This window comes from Nicotiana tomentosiformis, chromosome 4, assembly GCF_000390325.3.
Source record: "Nicotiana tomentosiformis chromosome 4, ASM39032v3, whole genome shotgun sequence".
In the NCBI taxonomy this organism is placed as follows: Eukaryota; Viridiplantae; Streptophyta; class Magnoliopsida; order Solanales; family Solanaceae; genus Nicotiana; species Nicotiana tomentosiformis.
The window spans coordinates 278,176-299,657 of NC_090815.1; the positions used below are offsets into that span (position 1 = coordinate 278,176).

The window sequence follows — 21,482 nt, forward strand, 5'->3', positions numbered from 1 at the left end:
GACTGTAAATCAATTTTGGAGAAGTACCTAACACCCTGTAACTGATCAAACAAATCATCTATTCTTGGTTGTGGGGTATTTGTTTTGATTGTGACTTTGTTGAGCTGCCGGTAGTCAATACACATACATAGTGACCCATCTTTCTTTATCACAAAGAGAACCGGTGCGCCCCATGGCGATACCCTCAGTCGGATGAAATCCTTCTCTAACAAATCCTTCAATTGTTCCTTTAGCTCCTTCAATTCTGCCGGTGCCATCTTATAGGGTGGAATAGATATAGGTTGCATGCCTGGCATCACATCAATCTCCCTGTTTGGTGGAATCCCAGGGAGCTCATTAGGAAAGACCTATGGGAATTCATTTACAACTGGCACAAATTCGAGTGTAGGTGCCTCAGCAGTTGTGTCTGTAACTTGGACCAAATGATAAATACACCCCTTATTGATCATCTGTGTGGCCTTAAGGTAAGAAATAAACCTACCTTTTGGAATCACATTATCCCCCTTCCACTCAACAATTGACTCATTAGGAAATTCAAACCTCACATTTCTAGTTCGGAAATTGAGCTTGGAAAAACATGAATAAAGCCAATCCATTCACATAATTACATCTAAATCAACCATCCCCAATTCAATGATATCGGCCACGGTGTCCCGACCATGCACCGTGACAATACAACCCCTATAAACTCGTGCGACCATAATAGACTCGCCAACCGGAGTAGATACAAAGAACGTCTCGGGAAGTTGTTCTCGTTCTATCCCAAATTCCATAGTAACATAAGGGGTAACATAGGATAAGGTGGAACCGGGATCAATAAGAGCATATATATCATGAGATTACAGTCATTATACCTGTGACAACATCTGGAGAAACCTATGCACTTTGGAGACCACTCATAGCATTAAAACGACTGGGTCCTCCTGAACTTTTCGCACCACCCCTAGATGCACCACTCCCTGCTGGTGATGGAGTGCCTCGAGCAGGAGGGGGTGTTGAAGATGTAGAAGCAGCAGAACTCGATGGCTGTGTTGTGCCCCTGCCCGCACACTGGCGGGATGAACGACACTCCCTCTGAATATGACCCCCCAACCCGCACCCGTAACATATAGGTAGGTCCATCTAGCAGATCCCCAAGTGAATATTCGCACACCTAGGGCATGTGAGTCTCTACCGCTACTGGAATCTCCCTCCTGAACGGCCATGATGGTGGGGTCCCCTACTGCCCTGATTGGGCCTAAAACGACTCTCATGCTACTGACTGGACCCTGTTGGTGGTGCATTGGCTGAAGACTGAGCTACAAACTATGATGGCCCTAATGACCCTCCCCTAAAAGCTTACCTCCCCCACCTAATGACTCCCCAAAGTTGCCCGCGGACCGGGCCTTACTGGTACCCTCTCGATCCATTCTGTTCTTCAACTTACGGTTCTCTGTAGCTTGAGCAAATACTACCATCTTCCCATAGTTCATATCTGTATTGAAGGCAGTTGTAGCGACCTCATTGATAACCAATAGGCTAAGACCCTGCACAAACAGGCGCACTCTAGACTCCATAGTAGGCAACATGAGAATGGCATATTTAGACAGACGCGCGAACTCCATGTGATTCTCCCACACACTCTTACTTCCTTGATTAAGGTTCTCAAACTCTGCGGCATGAGCTGCCCTAGTCTCGGCCGACAAGAAATGGTCCATGAAAGCGTCAGCAAACTCGCTCCACCTCGCTAGAGGGCTCCCCTCCCCCCGAGAGTCCTCTCACAGCTCAAACCAAGAATATGCCACTCCTTTCAGGTGGTAGGCGGCCAACTCCACTCCCTCTATCTCAGCAACGCACATAACCCCGAGAGTCTTATGCATCTCATCAATGAAGTCTTGTGGGTCCTCCTCGGGATTAGCACTCGTGAATACGGGAGGATCCAATTGAAGAAACCTGTTCACCCTGGAACTACTAGAATCCTCTTATTGACTAGAAGAAGCGGGTACAACATTTGATCTCTGGGCTTGAAAAGCCACTGTCTGTATCAACATCTGGATAGCTCCCCTAAGATTAACATCAGAAACACCAGAATCGGAAGCTGGAGCTGGTGGTGAAATAGGAATATCAGTTGGAGGAACCGCTGCACCCTCAGTAGGTGCAGGAACTGGTGTGGCCTAGTCAGGTGTAATGGAATCATGCAATGTAGCAATCGGGGGATTATCCTCACCCCTCGGGTATTTAGTCACCTCACCAAATAAAGGGTAAACTTCCACTCCTAAGGCGGCATTGGCTCCTTGGCCAGTTCTTGCTCTCTTCTTAGATGCCATGTACTGAAATTTAAAGGAATGCACGAGTTAAAGGAGGAACAATTTCATAATCAGTTTCATCGCACGATCCAGAATATCAAATAAGGGTATTTTTCCTAAATGTCCAAGTAGCCTCCGACTTATAGATGTGGTCGATAATACGCCGATGAGAAGGACTCTACTAGACACGGTTTCGAGACATCTTAGGACACTTTAAAACCTTAGGATATGATACCAAGTTTGTCATGCCCCATCCTCGGGAGGCGCGACCGACTCTCAACCTAGTGAACCCGGTCGAGCAAGCTTGTTAGATACTTTCTACCTAACTCACCCATGATCAATAAAAGACATGATTTCATAAATTATATAGTAGGAAGTTCATACATACAATACTAAATCGTTTCATTAGCTATTTCTCCTTTAAGCCTAAAATACACATATTCTTATAGTTTGAGTGGAACAAGTGATCAAAACACAACATAACTTGTTTATCACCCAAAACCCATATACAACCTACATAGTGTCTACGGAGCCTCTAAAAGATACAAAAGAATCTATGATAGTGCCGGTGACAAGTCCCCGTGTATACCTTGAGACGTGATAATAATATGAAAAAGATACAATAAGTGACAACATGATGAAGTGAGGTTCACCAAGTCTGCTGGGAAGAGGATGTGCCACTAACGTTGATTAACACTGCCTGCTATTGAACCATTTGCATCCATTTAAAAATGCAGTGCCTCCGGCAAAAAGGACGTTAGCACCGTCGAATAACACTAGTATGTATAGCTAAACAACATCTCAATAGAATGAATAATAATACAAGAGGAACATTCAAGAATTCAATAAGAGCTTTAAATAATCTTAAAACAACAAGTTAAAGATCACATAAGTTTTCAAATCAATTTCCACGTTATTAGGTTGGGTGATCTTTAGTGCCGATATCCCACAATTCACAATACCACCGTATTCTTACAGGGAGTCCGATCATGACCCGATCGGCTAGGTCGTCTCACTTGAGACATCAACCATAACCACAATTTCAATTATTATTTTCAGCACAGTCACCACCATGTGTGCGGCATGGCGTCCGATCACGGCCCGATCGGCTAGGCCGTCTCACCCAGGACGTTATCTTTTTCAGTCAATAATCTCACATCATACTTCTTTCATATCTTTTCGATTCATTGGCACTAGTGATCACGATTACAAAGTCTTCTTGGCACTTGGCCGTATTACATAGTTCCAGTTCCCTTTTTTCACATTCAAATATCAATATCTTTATCAACAATAATAAGGCTTCCCATTCAATACATTAAATTCACATATGAGCAATTTGGGCATCTTAGGCAGATAAAGGCTTTTCATACAATTTGGCATAACAACTTTTATTTCCATCTTGACATGAAGTCTTAACATTTCTAGCACATATTCCACGTTTTGAACACATCCTCAAATGGAAAGATAACATGATGGAGCATTTAGATAAAATATTGAATATACATCTTTCCACACAAACACATTAGGAATAACCAATTCTATAATGATCAATTTGGGACTTACACCAATTTCATGAACACCGTGTGCTTCGTCTCTAAGAAGAAAGGGTGTTTAGCCAACGTACCTCAATTAAGATTCTTAAAACTTTAAGATTTTCCGGAATATTAGCAACTTCAATCTATTTTAGCAATATAACAAAAATTGAACCAAATATTAGGAAAACGATTATGATTCTAGCTTACTTGAGCATTTTATCAAACAATATGTGTGTATTAAGGTTTAAAGGCCTACAACCCACTCTTTACCATTTTGTTTTAGCCCACAATCTTATTACACTCTTTCATCACACATGCATGCAAGATAAGCAACTCCCATCCCCATGAACTATCTTACTAATTGTAACGACCCGACTTGTCGTTTTAAGAATTAACGTCCCGTTCAATGACTTAAGGTCCCGAGCAACTTCGTAATATGTATTATGACCCGCGGGGGGTGGTCGAGTTTGATTTTTGATAAGATTTAGAATTTAATTGAAAGAGAAATTCTCATTTTTGAAACTTAAATGGAAAGAGTTGACCAGAGAGTTGACTTTTGAGAAAACGACCTCGGAATAGAATTTTGATGATGTCAATAGCTTTGTATGGTGATTTCATACCTAGGCGCATGTTCGGATTTGGATTTGGAAGTTCGTAGGACAATTCGACGCATTTTGGCAAAAGTTGGAAAATAGACGATTTTCGGAAAGTTCGATCGAAGGTTGATTTTTTTATAACGAGGTCGGAATCTGATTCTGGAAATTGGAATAAGTCCGTTATGTCACTTATGACTTGTGTGCAAAATTTGAGGTCAACCAGACTTGATTCGATAGGTTTCGACATTGAATGTAGAAGTTGGAAATTTCATAATAGATTAAAGTTTCAAGTGAGTTTGCACAAGACCTAACTTCAAACGCGTATAACTCTCTTGATATGAAGATTTATATGGTGTGTTACATATCAAAAGAAAGCTCTATGTATCTAGTTTCCAATTATTTAGACCGTTCATCATTTGGACACTCCTACAATATGTTATGACCAAATTACCAAAGGCTAGAAAAATATAATTCTGCGATCGCAAAACCATTATGCGATCGGAGAAGTAGTTATGCGACCGGCAAATGGTCGCAGACCTGGACAACACAACCCAGTTCTGGGCACCGATTTTGCGGTCCATTTTGCGACCCGCACACCAATTGTGCGGTCCATTGTGCGACCACATAAATGAGTTCGAAGAGTTAATTTTTCTATTTTCATAACCCGATCCCATTTTGATAAATAGGCTTTGGGGTTTATTTTAGGGCAATTATCTGAGGTTTTTTTTTAGAGAGAAGTGAGAGTGTTCTAGAGAGAGGAAGTAGATGAAGTGTTTTGTTCATCAAGATCTTGTCCAAACTTTGAAATCCAATAAGGAAATCTCACGAGTTCTTCATCTAAGAGGTAAGGTTCCACACCCTAGTTTTTCAATTTCGAATTTGGGTAGAAGATGGTTGATTAGGAGTATGATTCTTGGGTATGATAGTATTATTTATACATGTATGTACCAATAATATTTGTGAAAAGATTATTGGGCTAAAATAAGTAAAGATTGGGTTGAGGAGTGAAGGAAAGTTTGTAGAAGAACCTTGTAGCCAAATTTGCACACCTAGTGCTTGATAAAATGCTCAAATGAGCTGAAACCATAAAAATTTTCCTAATTATGGTTCACTTTTGTTATGTTTCTAAATAGATTGAAGTTGCTTGGATTTCCGGAACCTCGTAGTAATGTAAGGAAGGCTCAAGAAAGATTGGAGCCGCCCGGAGGTCAATTCACGTGAGAAAGCTATTTTGGAATATCGGCCTAACTTCAAAATGGTAAGTATCTTGCCTAACCTTGAGTGGGGGAATTACCCCTTAGGCATTGAGTCTTGTGTGAAAAAATTATGTAATTGAAAACTATGTACGCGAGGTGACGAGTACGTACTTGGTTTATATGTGCATATTATATCGATTGAAATTCGTAGACGCCCTTAAGTATTAAATTGGAAAATTGTTGTAACTTATTAAATCCCTTATTTGTCATGCCTCATTCCTTGTTTGCCGAGGTTGTTTTTATATGATAATTTAGTGTGATTGCCACTTGACTTTTATGTGAACTCTGTGTTTAATTAAGTTTCCATTTTTATGGAAAACACTTTCATTTTTTATTTTACCTACAGATAATTTAAATGGAAAATTTAGTTAATAAGATGAATAAATCTATTTATTTCTTGAAGTTGTGATTTAAAGGAGGTGTTGTTCCTTGATTAATTACTTCTCAGTTCATGTTGTTGAAAATTTGGTACTAAATTATAAAGGCCGTGAATCATATTGAGGCAAAGTGCCAAAATTGTGAAATATTATTCGGTTGAGTTGTTCACTCCCGAACATTTTGTTAAGATGTTGTACACATTATGATCGAGTCGTGGGCTCCTTATGGTGGAAAAATAATGTATTGTTGATTTATGTGGAAAGTTGTAATATTTGAGCACTTGATGTGCAATTTGTGATATGTTGTAATATTTGAGCACTTGATGTTCAATTTGCGATATGTTGTAATATTTGAGCACTTGATGTGCAATTTGTGATATGTTGTAATATTTGGACACTTGAGGTGCAAGTTGTATTATTTTGTGATATTTGGGCACTTGTGCGATTTGTGAAATATTGTGATATTGATACGCATGCGGTGAGATAAGGGTGGATTGAAATGCGTGGCTAGTAGGGGAACTACTAGAAGTCATGCGGTGTGATAAGGGTGGCTAAAACACGGGATGCTATTTTAAAAAAAAAAATTCTTTAAAAATTAAATGTGAAGGCTCCTGCAGTGATATAAGAAAATGAGATATTGTGAATTTATTTATGATTTGGGACTACGAGGTGGTACCTCGGGAGTGCCTATTGATATTTATTTATTTATGTTCTTGTCTTGGGTGATATTGTTTCATTTAATATGTAAATCTTTGTCTTCTTCCGTGATGTACTAGTTGACTTTATTATTATGTGTTTTGTGCTCCTAGTTGTATTGTGTTGGCTTTGGCTTTTTAGCACGAGACTCTGAAGAAGTATATTTATGGGTTTTCTTACTGATTTTTGATGATTGAGTTGATTTAAATAAAAAAAATTATTATTATATTTTAAAATTAAATAGTTTTACATCCAAATCAGTAGTTTATCCGATACTTTAATTTAAGTGCAATGTTATTTTCTTTACCCACATAATTTCTAAAATAAATTCATTTCTTTGTTGATTTTATTACTTGATTTAAAAATTTTAAACTCACTTTAGTGAAATACATTGATCATGTGGATCTTATATACATTGTTATTATTGGCACATGAGTTGTTCGTGCAGTTGTGATAGAAATATGGGCACGAGGTGCCGTAAAAATATGGAAGTGAGTTGAGGCCCGTATTTTTTATGATTATGAAATGAGGTGTCACAAGGTGACTTTTATTTGAAGGAATTATATTCCAAAAATATTATTTGAAAGAATTATAGTTGAAAGAAATTTATTTGAAGGGAGTATATTCGAAATATATATTTATTTGACAAGGTTATATTCTAAGGATTTTTATTGAATAACTTATATTTGAAAGATTTATACTTGAAGTACTTACATTGGAAAGACGTATATTTGAGGGACTTGATTGATTGGTTGTATTTGTGTTCCTTATTCGTTTGAGCAATATTTATTTATTCTTGTTGCCATCATTGCCATTTGTTTCTATTATTATTATTATTATTATTATTATTATTATTATTATTATTATTATAATAATAATTGTCATTATCATTATCATTATTATTATTATTATTATTATTATTATTATTATTATTATTATTATTATTATTATTATTTACTGCTACACTGCACAGATTAATTTATTAGTGAGTGTCTTGACTGTACCTCGTCACTACTCCACCGAGGTTAGTCTTGATACTTACTGGGTACCGACCGTGGTGTACTCATACAACACTTCTGCATATTTTTGTGCAGAGCCAGGTATTGGAGATATCAAACTCGGACAGAGTTAGAGTTGGATCGCAAGGATTCAAGGTAGAGCTGTTTGGTCGTCGCAGTTCCTTGGAGTCTTTCCATCTTATTGTACTGTTATTTATTATTCAAATAATATTGGGTATTCGATCCTTGGGATCAATTCATGTATTTAGTTAGAGTTCGTGACTCAGTACTACCCGTCTTGGGAGGTTGTTATATTTATATTTGTTCCGCTGTTGGTTTTGATTACCTATTTAATTCATATATTTTTTAAAAATGGCGTCGAAATGTAATAGAAATCAACTCACCTAGTCTTAGAGACTAGGTGCCATCACGACGCCTGTGGTGGAATTTTGGGTCGTGACACTAATTGCCCATTCTAGTTACATTTCGAAATTAAGAGTTTGGGTGATAAAATCTTACCTCTTAGGATGAAAAGCTAGGGTGCTTCTCTTGATAATCTTCAAAGATTTACGCAAGAATTGAAGAGTAATTTGATGAAGATCACTTTCTCCCTCTAGGTGTCTCTCTCTCACTCTAAAGTATCAGTGTTTGCTAAAAAATAGCACCTTACATCTATTTTAACGAAGTAGGATCGGATTTTAAAAACCCAAAAATGAAGCTTCGAAACAGGTTCTGCTGTCGTATATGCAACCGTATGCGGTCCGCGAAATGACCGCGAAATTTGGGTGCCAAAACTGAAAAGAAACTGACCAAATCTGCGGTCACTATGCGTTCGCATACCTGTTGTGCGGTCGCATAATGCACCGCAGAACGATTCTGCGGACGCATAGTGCACAACAGAACCTTCTTCCGAAAAATCCCAAAGCGGGATATGTGACAAGAGTGCGGTCCGCGAAATGGTTATGCTATCGCATAATGGGCCGAAAAAATGACATTAAAATGGCTCAAAAGACTGCTCCACTCTGCGGCCATTCTGCGGTCCGCGGAGTGATTCTGCGGTCGAAGAACGGGCCGCAAAAATGCCTACTTCTACCCAACATTTTTCTTGAACTCCCCAGCGCACTGTTCAATCCAAAATGTCTGAGCTCGCCGCGAAGAATTTTTACTGTTATTAACCTCTACGCCTATTTCGACATCACAGAATACGGGTTTTCAGGAAAAATTTTACGGGACCTTACATGTGTATCCTATTTTCTCTTTGTAATATTATAAGTTTATTCTTTATATTGTTTGTGCATGATATTATAAAAGGACAACAAGCAATACACGCTATCCAAACGTTAGTATTCATCAAAACACTTCAATACATTACAATACAATATAATATATTATGAAACTATACGTAATAACCATCCAAACAAGATCTTAATGTAGGAAATAGTGCAAGAGTTCTATGACGAACATAAACAAAATGCATATTGGCTGAAATAAAACACACATTATATACGTATATTTCATTTGTTAGAACTTTAAAAATTTCAAGAAAAATTCTTCGAAATATACATCTTGTAAATGTCATGAACTACATTTGTATCTCTCTTCCAAAAGGAAAAGACAGTTAAAAGATGTAAAGACATAGAATTACTAAGAATTTGATGTTAGATTTCCAACCTATCAATCTAGAGGAATAATATCGCGACTCTCCTTTTTTCCTTCCTCTTGCTATGGTCACCAAAAATAAAAAAAATTCAAGAAAAATGAATGGAATGTGTAAAACTTTTCCTAATTAACTAGCCACTTTCTCTTTAATTGCGAATGGCATTTTTACTGATCCAACCCACAAATTCCCATTTATTTCATTTACTTCACTTACAAATTTCCATCTTTTGCCCTTTGAGTCCTCTAAAATCTCCACTATATGGCCATCTTCACCAAGTCTAACTGCTAAACCACCCCCACCAAGACCAAGACGTGCCAAGTAGGAATGTGCTTTAGTAATATCAAAAGGGATTTTAGCCAAATAATTTTTAATCCAAGTTTTGGAGAGAAGCCAGTCTAAGAATTTGCTTCTTCTTGAGTTAACTCCCACCCAAAACTCTCCATTTTTATTTCGTTTAATATTGTCTGGAAAACCTGGGAGCTCTGAGACAACCTCAATACTGCCGGCTTGTGATGTTTTGAGCCAAAACTTGAAGATTTTGCAAGTGGTTGTCTCTGCAAAAAGGAGAAAATCACCATGTTTGCTCATGGCTACTCCATTTGGGAACTTGAGATTCTTGAGTAGAACTGAGACTAGCTTGCTTTGCATGTCATATTTCATTAGCCTTCCTGTGTTGTCCCCACTAACTATGACTGATACATAACTCCTGAAAATGTTAGCAATTTATGTCAAAGATTATAGTCTAGGGATCAGAGGCGGATCCAAAATTTACAATTGAATTCGTTACACTAGTGAAAATTATGAATTCAAAATTTAATATTTAATAAAATTTTAGTGATTTTTTACACAGGGTTACCTTCTTGAGAATGTAGTACTGCTATCTGTAAAATAGAGGACTCCATGAGTTTGATCAATGCAGAGTGAATTGGTGAATCCAAAAGGAACACCTTCTGCCATTTTAGCAACTTTGGTAGCAAGGCCTCCATTTGGGCCTACAACGAAGAGGCCCAAATAAGCATCTGCAATATATAGATCACCACTATTTTCATCAAAGCCCAGACCCAATGGACGCCCACATCTATGCTCAGTTTCAGTATGGTCATGAAAACCTTCACATCCATCCCTGTTATTGCAGTCCCACTCAAAAAACATTAAACAATGTTTGAGCCTAATTTGATTAAACATAGTTAAACATCCTATCATATGAAGAGGCGGACCTACCCTTTGGATAGGGGAGTCACCGGCCCCGGTAATTTCGAAAAATATATATGTATATGTGTATGTATTTTAAATAGTAACATGTATATATTTTAATTGACACCCAAAGATTCAAAGCTTAGGGAGTTGCAGTGGTCGATTTGGGAGGAGGGGAGGTACAACTTAACTTTTAGTGTGACGTCTGAGTTCGATTCTCACTCCACTATTTGCTCAAAATTTTATTCGATAGTGGTTCCCCGCCACTTTCAAATCCCGGGTTATTTAAGAGAATTATCAACGAACTCTTTTCACAACTTCAATTTGATTTGATATTTTAGGCCTATACTTGCCTTAGAGATATTTGACAAGAAAAGGAAAGAAAAAAAAGCCTCACAAAAATAATCTATTGGGGGACCAGACCTGGTAAAACGCTCCAAAAAATAAATAATACCGTTTAGGCACGCCTACCATGATAGAAGTCGGCAATATTAGTAAAAGAATATATAGGATGGTTCTGCTAGTAGTAGCTCCAAAACGTACAATCACAAAACAGATCGATTTGCTTAAAGAATGAATGAAGTTCATTTAATTATAAATGACACTTGATAATAATAGATATAAAACTATCAAAATTATAAAACGAAAAAGTATCTTTTTATTTTGCTTTCTCGGTTTATTTATTGGTGTGTTTATATACACAGAAAGAAAGAGAGGGAGGGAATTCATAAATTCATTTATGTTTACCATTTTGTTTTCTCATTCACGTTTAGCAACATCCATAATTAAGTAATTAGGACTCGCGTTAGCTAGTAGCTAGGAAGCGGGAGGAAAGATTAATTTAATTTTATGAGGAGTAACTCGTTTCTCAAAACTCAACTTATATTTTTCGCATAAATATAAATTATTTACACCATAATGTTCATGTTTTTCATTTTTAATTCCTTGAGCCGAGAGTCTACCAAAGTTTCTCTACCTTCTCAAGGCAGGGGTATTATACTGTGTTTGTTGTTATTGCATAATGTTCATCTTTTTATTTCATATATGAAAAACGAGCCAAATCAATTAAAAATGAACGAACTATATATGATGTTTAATTTAAAAAAGAAGAAATATTATTTTAATTGATGAATTGATGAATTTTGATGTTTTGGCGACAGCTATATATGATGTTTAAAAAAGAAGAAATATTATTTTATGAACGAACCATTAAAAATGAACGAACTATATATGATGTTTTGGCCACAGCTGAAATATTTAGGATGTCTATGACTAGAAGTATCTATTATCTTGACAAGAAAGGAACAACAAAGTATTTCAGCTTAGCACAATTACAACAGTGGTCACGATGATAATCAAGAGGTGTTCTTTAATTTAGAGGATGACTCATGCCAAGATTAGCCAGGAAGCTGCAAGACTTAAATTTTTATCCTAGCTAGAATAGATCAGGAGCAAAGGGGAATGTGAAGGATTGTAGGCTGTTTGTCAGTTTTACTCACTACTAAATAAATATGAATTAGTGACGGACAAATTCAGTAGCTAATTAAACAACAAAATTTATTGCTAATCTTACTTAGCAACAAATTAGTGACAAATTATCAAAAAATTATGTTAGCCGCTAGCGATTTAGCGACAAATTAGCGACGAAGTTTATAGCTAATTTAATTTTTTTTTTAGTAGTGACTCTTTCACCGGGGATTTCATGTCCGGTGATTGAGTTTCCTTTGTTTTTGTTTGTTTGTATAGCTTTAATTCTTCGAAGTGGTAATAAAAAATTTAATTACAATTTTTATTTTTTGTTTTAGTGGTGATGGGGAAAGGAAAGGGGAAGAGAAGCGGAGAATTAGGTGAGTAATTCTGATCTACCAAAATGTTTTATGTTAGAAAGTAGTCATGAAAAGAGCATGCTATATACGTAATATGTAAGTTCCTTGTTGACTAATTCTAGCTCTTTACGTCAGAACAGATCATACATGTTCTAACAACCATAAGATTAAAAAAAAAAAAAGAATGATAAAACCACACCTCTCCGGCGATGTGACGGCGAAATCCAGCCAGCGGCTCTCATTTCGGAGCCATTTGATAATTCGGCCGTCAGAAACGCCGGCGTAAGGACCATCACCGTGACGGTCAAAAGCAAAGCTCTCTGGTCCAACAGCGCCCACTATTCCAATTACTTGTGATTCTTCAAACCTTTTCTCTATTAATGGATTAATTGATGAATTTTGATCAAGTGATGATGAGAAGAAGGACCCAGCTATCACAACAACAATAGCTGCCGCAAACGAAAGCTTAAAGGTTGAGCTGGAGTTGGAAAGAGATAATAGAGAATAAGCCATTAACTAGGTTAAGTTTTAGGACTGAAATTCTAGTAATCCTAGTTATTTATTTGTGGTTTTTGGCATGCATAAATATAGTTACCTTTTACGAGCATAAAAAATATTAGTAGAGAGGTTTGGTGGGGGGTTTTTATGGGGAATATAATTGGCGCTTTCTTCGTCCAAAAAAAGTAATTTAATTAGTAAGGCAATAATAACAATAACAACAAATGAAACTCGTGTAATCTCAACTATGTATGCATACATTATTCTAACCCTGTAAAGATAAAAAAGTTATTTTCGCCACAATTTTTTTAAAAAGAAATAAAGTAATACATAAAGATCAATAAATTTAACGTGATAAGTTCCTTAACTTTATGAAATAAAGTCTAGATATTTGAAAATTAATTACGTATAATATCAAAAGACAATTTTGATATATTTCTGGTTTGGCATATATAGTTGTGAACAATTAATATCGTTTATCAATACAAAATTAATTAACTTTACTTATATGAAACATATATTTCCTCATAGAATGAGTCAATGAGATACACTTGAAAACGGATCAATTCCCACTCTTATATATACTTATATGAATTTAACCAAGAATAATATTACAAGTTATCCACCCAATGATTTGCTTTCCCGAATGGTTAAGTTGTTATAGATGACGAGATCCACAAAAGTCGCCTTCTCTTAGTAGTTAACTTGCAATATTTATATGGTTAAAATTAAAAGGTGCATATTGTGATAGGAAAGCAGAAAGGTCCATTGCTATATATACCAACAAACAACAAGCCATATGGTCATATGGAGATGCTCTCTCTGATCTAAGAGATTAGAGTCTTAGCCACAAATGATGGATGAGTAGACCATGGGTGTGGTATGTTATGTCAGACAAAGTACGCTCCCAAACTAAGGTACAAAATTGTATTATTGAATATGAATAAGGCAATTTTGGGTTGCGGCCTATATGATAAGATAGAGCACCATATGCTTGATTTTGGTGTTTTCTATTTCCCCTCAACACTAAAATAACGGTAATGTTATTTATATGTTCTTTCAAATTATGCTGGTACAGGTGTCTTGCAGTCTAGACAGCCAAGAAGTTACCAACGTACGTAGCCTGCTGAAGGATTGTGACATTATGTCATTCTTTTTAAAATAAATGTTGACACCATGGTTAAGTTAAAGAAATCTTAGTTCTTTATTATTATATGATGTTCCATTCGCTCATATTACATTGTTATTGCTATACTGTTCCTTGAACCAGGGTCTATCGAATAAGAGATAAGAGATCTACGTACACATCACTCTCCCCAGGCCACACATGTAAGCAGAGACGGATCCAAGATTTATAATTTATGGGTTTCTATATCGACCTTAAGTAAATATACAATAAATAACTAGGTTCACAATCAAATATTTATGGATATTTAGTTAATTTTTTAATACATATACAGGGTATATGCAAAAATTACTGGATTCACGGGAACCCACGTATAACAGGGTAGATCCGCCCCTGCCTGTAAGATTACACTGGGTTATTGTTGTGGTGGTTAGGTTAAAGAAAACTCATCTAGATATTGGGAAAAAAGGTTTTAAAAGAATTCAAGATTTAAAAAAAAAATAATCTTAAACCAACTATATGTATTCAACGATATAATAGATTTATTGTGATATTGCTGAGTATTACTTTGACAATTATCTAACTTGTAACTTTAGTGAGCATATATTAAAGCTCATTAATTCCACTGCATTTTGTTATTACTTATTACTCTCTGAATCATATAGGAAGAATGTGATTGTCATGATCCGAAATTTTCACTTTTAGGATCGTGATGACGCCTAATATTTCACTTGCTAGGCAAGTAAATGTTATATTTTAATTAGCCATTTTAACAAAAATTTAAATTAATAACAAGAAAACAAATGCGGAAATAAAGTGAATAATCCATAATAATAATCGCGATATCTAAATACCATCCCAGAACTGGAGTCACAAGTGCACGAGCTTCTAGAATAATACAAATAAAGGTCTGAATAAAATTCAAGTTGTTTGAAATATAATACACAACTGAGATAAGATAGAAGGGGACTTCAGAACTGCGAACGCTGTGCAATTTTACCTCAAGTCTCCACTGATAGCTGTATCCGGGCAAATCTACAGTACGCCGCTGGGACCAACTCCGAAATCTGCACAAGAAGTGCAGAGTGTAGTATTAGTACAACCGTCCCATGTACTGGTAAGTGCCGAGCCTAACCCGGACAAAGTAGTGACGAGGCTAAGGCAAGTCGCTTACATTAACCTGTTGTCATGACCCAAAATCTCACCCGTCGTGATGGTGCCAATCTAAATACTAGGCAAGCCGACAATCTCAATAAACCACATGTCTTTTAAATTTGAAAACATAATGATTTAATTTAGCGAAAAAAATCTCACAAGTACAAATATAATTACTCCCAAAACCCGGTGTCACTGAGTACATGAGCATCTAATATGAATACAAGTCTAGAAAATACGGTCCATAATAGTCTGAGACCAAATGCAGTAAATAAGGAGATGGGGAAGGAGAGGCAAGGTCTGCAAAATATGACGTCTGTCTCTGAATCTACGAAAAATCAACTATGCGAAAGAAATCAACACCCGCTATGACCGGGAATACCTGAATCTGCACACGAAGTGTATGGTGTAGTACGAGTACAACCAACTTAGTAAGTAACAATAATAAATAAAGAACTGAAGATAGTGATGAGCTACACAATTATAGTTCACTTTCAGTAATTCCAGCAAAGAATAGACATGCTTTCAAATCCAGTAGTTTAAGTCAAATCAATTTTATACAGTTCAAGTTCATGTAATCCGGATATAAAAATTTTCAGAAAATTTCACAACGATGGATAGCAACTAAGTGCAACAACAAATGAAAAGCAAGTACATCCTTTCAGGGCAACAATCACTCAACTCGTCACATAATAAATAAAGAACTGAAGATAGTGACGAGCTACACAATTATAGTTCACTTTCAGTAATTTCAGCAAAAAATAGACATGCTTTCAAATCCAGTAGTTTAAGTCAAATCAATTTTATACAGTTCAAGTTCATGTAATCCGGATATAAAAATTTTCAGAGAATTTCACAACGATGGATAGCAACTAAGTGCAACAACAAATAAAAAGAAAATACATCCTCTCAGAGCAAGAGTTACTCAACTCGTCACAATAGCTCAACCACTCGGCTCTCAGCCCTCAATAGGTATCCACACTCACTGGGGGTGTACAAACTCCGGAGGGGCTCCTACAGTACAAGAGCTATAATCTGCACGGACAACTCACATATTGCATGGACAACTCACGTGCCATAATATAAATATCTGGATCCGCACGGACAACTCACGTGTTGCAAGGATAACTCACGTGCTATAGTATAATATAAGAATCCGCACGGACAACTCACGTGCTATAATATAATATCTCACAATCAGGCCCTCGACCTCGCCCAATCATAAATCTCTTCAATCTCTCGGTCTCTCAACAATCATGAAATCAGCCCAAACAACAATGATATGATGCATCAATAATGAATAATAGAGACTGGGATAAAATAATCAAGTAAACTGTGACTTAGTACAAAACAACAATTAAGCAGATAGTTCAATATGTATACTACCTCTGTGGGTCCCAACAATACCAACATATAGCCTAAATATGGTTTCTAACATAACTTATAGTCAAATTTTCACAACACATAGAGAGCACATAGCTATCAACAAGTTATTCAACTTTACAGTTTTCACGGGACGGACCAAGTCACAATTCCCTCGGTGCACACCCACACGCCGGTCACCTACCATGTGCGTCACCTCAAAAATAGTCACATGACATAAAATCTGGGGTTTCATACCCTCAAGACCAGATTAATAACTGTTACTTACCTCAAGCCATGAAATTCTTATTCCGTTAAGCTTTTGCCTCAGGAATTGGCCTCCAAACGCCTCGAATCTAGCCACAAATAATTCGATTCAGTCAAAAATATTTATTGGAATTAATTCCATAAGAAAATGCTAATGTTCCATAAAAATCCGAATTTCAGCTCAAAAATTGCCTGTGGGGCCCGCGTCTCAGAACCTGACAAAAGTTACAAAATTCGACAACCCGTCCAATTACAAGTTCAACTATACTAATTTCACTCAAATTCAACTCCGATTCGGTGTTCAAATCTCAAAAATTCATTTTATGAAAATGTAGAAAATTACTCCGATTTCTCTCAAAAAATCAGTATTCTAACGCCGAAAACGAGGAGTAATTCATGGAATATAATTACAAGGAGTCAAGAACACTTACCCAAAGTTGTGTGGAAATATTCCTTCCCAAAATCGCCCAAACAGAGCTCCAAAATCCGAAAATGGTGAAAAATAGCGAAACTCCGAACTTAAAGGGTTCTGCTCAGCACCTTCACAGATGCGGTCAAGAGGTCGCACTTGCGACCCCTGCTTCTGCGGCAAAGTGGGCGCATTTGCAAGCCAGACCGCTTATGCGGAAAGCCAAGCGCAGATGCGACTCCGCATCTGCAGAAATAATTGCGCACCTGCGAGCACTGCCCAACCAGCACTCCCTCGCTTCTGCGACCTCATCGTCACTTATGCGACCATCACACCTGCGAGTCCATTTCCGCAGGTGCGAAAATACCAGAAGCAAAATTTTCAGCAGTGGTCTTAAGTCCGAATTTGATCAGTTAACCATCCGAAACTCATCCGAGGCCCCCGGGACCTCAACCAAATATACTAACAAGTCCTAAAATATTATATAAACTTAGTCGAGTTTTCAAATCACATCCAACAACACTAAAAACATGAATCCCGCATAGATTCAAGCCTAAGAACTTTGAAACTTCTAATTTCTACAAACGGCGCCGGAACCTATCAAATCACGTCCGATTAACCTCAAATTTTGCACACAAGGCATAAATGACATAACTGACCTATTAAATTTTCAGAATCGGATTTCGACCCCAATATCAAAAAGTCAACCCCCCCGTCAAACTTCCCAAAAATTCAACTTTCGCCATTTCAAGCTTAATTTCACTACGGACCTCCAAAACATTTTTCGAACACGTTCCTAAGTCCAAAATCACCATACATAGCTATTGGAATTTTCAGAATTCGAATTCGAGGTCGTTTACACATAAGCCCATATCCGGTCAACTTTTCTAACTTAATTTTTTAATTTTGAGACTAAGTGTCTCGTTTCACTCTGAGTTCTTTCCGAACCCGAACCAACTAATCGGTAAGTCATAAAATAATTGTAAAGCATAAATTAATTAGTAAATGGGGCAACGGGGTTATAATAGTCAAAACGATCGGCCGAGTCGTTACATTTTTCCTCTCTTAAACAAACGTTCGTCCTCGAACAAGTTTAGAATAATAACTGGAGTCTTAAATAAGTGTGGATACCTGCTCCGCATCTCCTGCTCAATATCCCAAGTAGCTTCTTCGACTGACTGGCCTCTCCACTGTACCTTCATTAATGCTATGTTCTTAGATCTCAGCTTTCGAACCTGCCGGTCTAAAATAGTCACCGGCTCCACATCAAAAGTCAAATTACCGTCTAGCTGCACTGTACTGAAATCCAGAATATGAGATGAATCTCCAACTTACTTTCGGAGCATGGATACATGGAACACTGGATGAACACGTGATAGACTAGGTGGCAAAGCAAGTTCATAAGCCACCTCTACAATTTTCTTAAGTATCTCAAAAGGCCCAATATACTGAGGGCTCAACTTTCTCTTCTTCCCGAACCTTAACACACCCTTCATGGGTGAAATCTTGAGTAGAACCTTTTCCCCAACCATGGGAACAACATCACGAACCTTCCTGTCAGCATAAATCTTCTGTCTAGACTGTACTGTGCGTAGCCATTTCTGAATAACTTTGACCTTCTCTAAAGCATCTTGAACCAAGTCAGTACCCAATAGCCTAGCCTCACCCGGCTCAAACCAAATCACCGGGGACCAACACCATATCCCATACAAAGCCTCATATGGAGCCATCTGAATGCTCGACTGGTAGCTGTTATTGTAAGCAAACTCCGCAAGTGTCAAAAATCGATCCCAAGAACCCCCAAAATCATTGACACAAGCACGTAGCATATCTTCTAATATCTGAATAGTATGCTCGGACTGTCTGTCTGTCTGAGGTTGAAATGTGTACTCAACTGAACCTGTATGCCCAATTCTCGCTGCACTGCTCTCCAAAAATGTGATGTAAACTTGGTGCCTCGATCTGATATGATAGATACTGGTACACCGTGTAGGCGAACAATCTCGTGAATATAAATCCCAGCTAACTGCTCTGAAGAATAATTAGTACCAACTAGGATAAAATGCGCAGATTTGGTCAACCGATCAACTATTACCCAAACAACATCAAACTTTCTCAAAGTCCGTGGGAGCCCAAATACGAAGTCCATGGTAATACGCTCCCACTTTCACTCCAGAATTTTAAGTCTCTGTAGTAATCCGCCCCGTCTTTGATGCTCGTAGTTTACCTGTTGATAATTTAGACACCGAGCTACAAACTCAACTATATTTTTCTTCATTCGTCTCCACCAATAGTGCTGCCTCAAATCCTGATACATCTTCGCGGCACCTGGATGAATGGAATACCGCGAACTGTGAGCTTCCTGGAGAATCAACTCACGCAAACCGTCTACATTAGGTACACATAGCCTGCCCTGCATCCATAATACACTGTCATCTCCAATAGTGGCTTCCTTGGCATCACCTGCTGAACTGTGTCCTTAAGGACAAACAAATATGGATCATCATATTGGCGCTCTATGATGCGATCATTTAAAGAAGACCGAGAAGCCGCACAAGCCAAAACTCGATTCGGCTCAGAAACATCCAATGTAACAATCTGGTTGGCCAAGGCCTGAACATCCAAGGCTAAAGGCCTATCTGCTACCGATAAGTATGCTAAGCTGCCCAAACTCTCCGCCTTACGACTTAAGGCATCAGCCACCACATTGGCCTTTCCGGGATGATAGAGAATGGTAATGTCATAATCCTTAAGCAACTCTAACCACCTCTGCTGCCGCAAATTAAGATCCTTCTGTTTAAACAAATGTTGTAGACTCCGATGATCGGTATATACCTCACACTGGATACCGTACAAGTAATGCCGCCAAATTTTCAAGGCATGAACAATAGCTGCTAACTCAAGGTCGTGGATTGGATAATTATTCTCATGTACTTTTAACTGTCTGGACGCATAGGTAATCACCCTACCATCTTGCATCAGTACTGCGCCGAGACCAATATGCGATGCATCACAATACACAGTATAAGACTCTGAACCTATAGGCAACACCAATACTGGAGCTGTAGTCAAAGCTGTCTTGAGCTTCTAGAAGATCTCTTCACACTCATCCGACCACCTGAACGAAGCACCTTTCTGGGTCAATTTAGTCATAGACGATGCAATAGACGAGAATCCCTCCATGAAGCAGCGATAATAACCGGCCTAGCCAAGAAAAATCCGAATCTGAGTAATTGAAGATGGCCTGGTCCAGCTTTGAACTGCCTCTATTTTCTTCGGATCCACCGTAATTCCTTTACTGGACACTATATGTCCCAAGAATGCCACTGAACTAAGATAGAACTCACACTTAGAGAATTTGGCATAAAGTCTCTCATCTCTCAGCCTCTGTAATACAATACCCAAGTGTTGTGCATGCTCCTCCTGGCTACGCGAGTACACCAGAATATCATCAATAAATACTATGACAAATAAATCAAGATATTGCTGGAATACACTATTCATCAAATGCATAAATGTGGCTGGGGCGTTAGTTAGACCAAAAGACATCACAAGAAATTCATAGTGGCCATAACGAGTTCTGAATGCCGTCTTTAGAATATCCGAATCCCGAATTTTCAACTGGTGATACCCAGATCTTAAATCAATTTTGGAGAACACCCCCGCTCCCTGAAACTAGTCAAATAGGTCATCAATATACGACAAAGGATATTTATTCTTGATTGTAACTTTGTCCAACTGCCTATGATCGATGCACATCCACATAGTACCATCTTTCCTTTTCACAAATAGAACAGGTGCACCTCAAGGTGACACACTAGGCCTAATAAATCCTTTTTCAAGGAGTTCTTGAAGTTGCTCTTTCAATTCTTTTAACTCAGATGGTGACATACGATACGGAGGAAGAGAAATGGGCTGAGTGACCTGTACCAAGTCAATACTGAAATCAATATCCCTGTCGGGGTGGCATACCCGGCAGGTCTGCGGGAAATACATCCGGAAAGTCTCGCACGATTGGTACTGAAACAATAATAGGAGTATCTGCATCAACATCTGTTACAACCCAAATTCGCATACCATAGATCACACCGTAAGTTAGTCGACGTAAATCCAAGAAGAGATTATCTTTGAGATGATAAGAAGTTAATCCTATTGGTCTTAAACGATACAAGGGTGTATAAGAGTGGTTAACAAATATTAGAAGTTAAACGAATCAAGGATGTTGTAACCCGTATTTTCGGG

The 21,482-nt window shown here is 37.7% G+C and overlaps 1 protein-coding gene and 1 long non-coding RNA gene across 2 annotated transcripts; one reads left to right on the forward strand and one right to left on the reverse strand.

The window, feature by feature from the left end:
* Positions 1-9,279: 9,279 nt before the first annotated feature.
* Positions 9,280-13,030, reverse strand: LOC104095456 (protein STRICTOSIDINE SYNTHASE-LIKE 2-like). Its single transcript, XM_009601604.4, has 3 exons — positions 12,623-13,030; positions 10,260-10,526; positions 9,280-10,109 (listed from the first exon to the last, which is right to left on the reverse strand). Exons 1-3 carry the CDS (start codon positions 12,934-12,936, stop codon positions 9,530-9,532), a joined length of 1,161 nt encoding a protein of 386 aa, XP_009599899.1. The 5' UTR covers positions 12,937-13,030; the 3' UTR covers positions 9,280-9,529.
* A 672-nt stretch (positions 13,031-13,702) lies between these two features.
* On the forward strand, positions 13,703-14,134 carry LOC104095455 (uncharacterized). The gene is made up of 2 exons (XR_686128.4): positions 13,703-13,838; positions 14,000-14,134. It is a non-coding gene; the product is annotated as an uncharacterized lncRNA (long non-coding RNA).
* Positions 14,135-21,482: the final 7,348 nt, after the last annotated feature.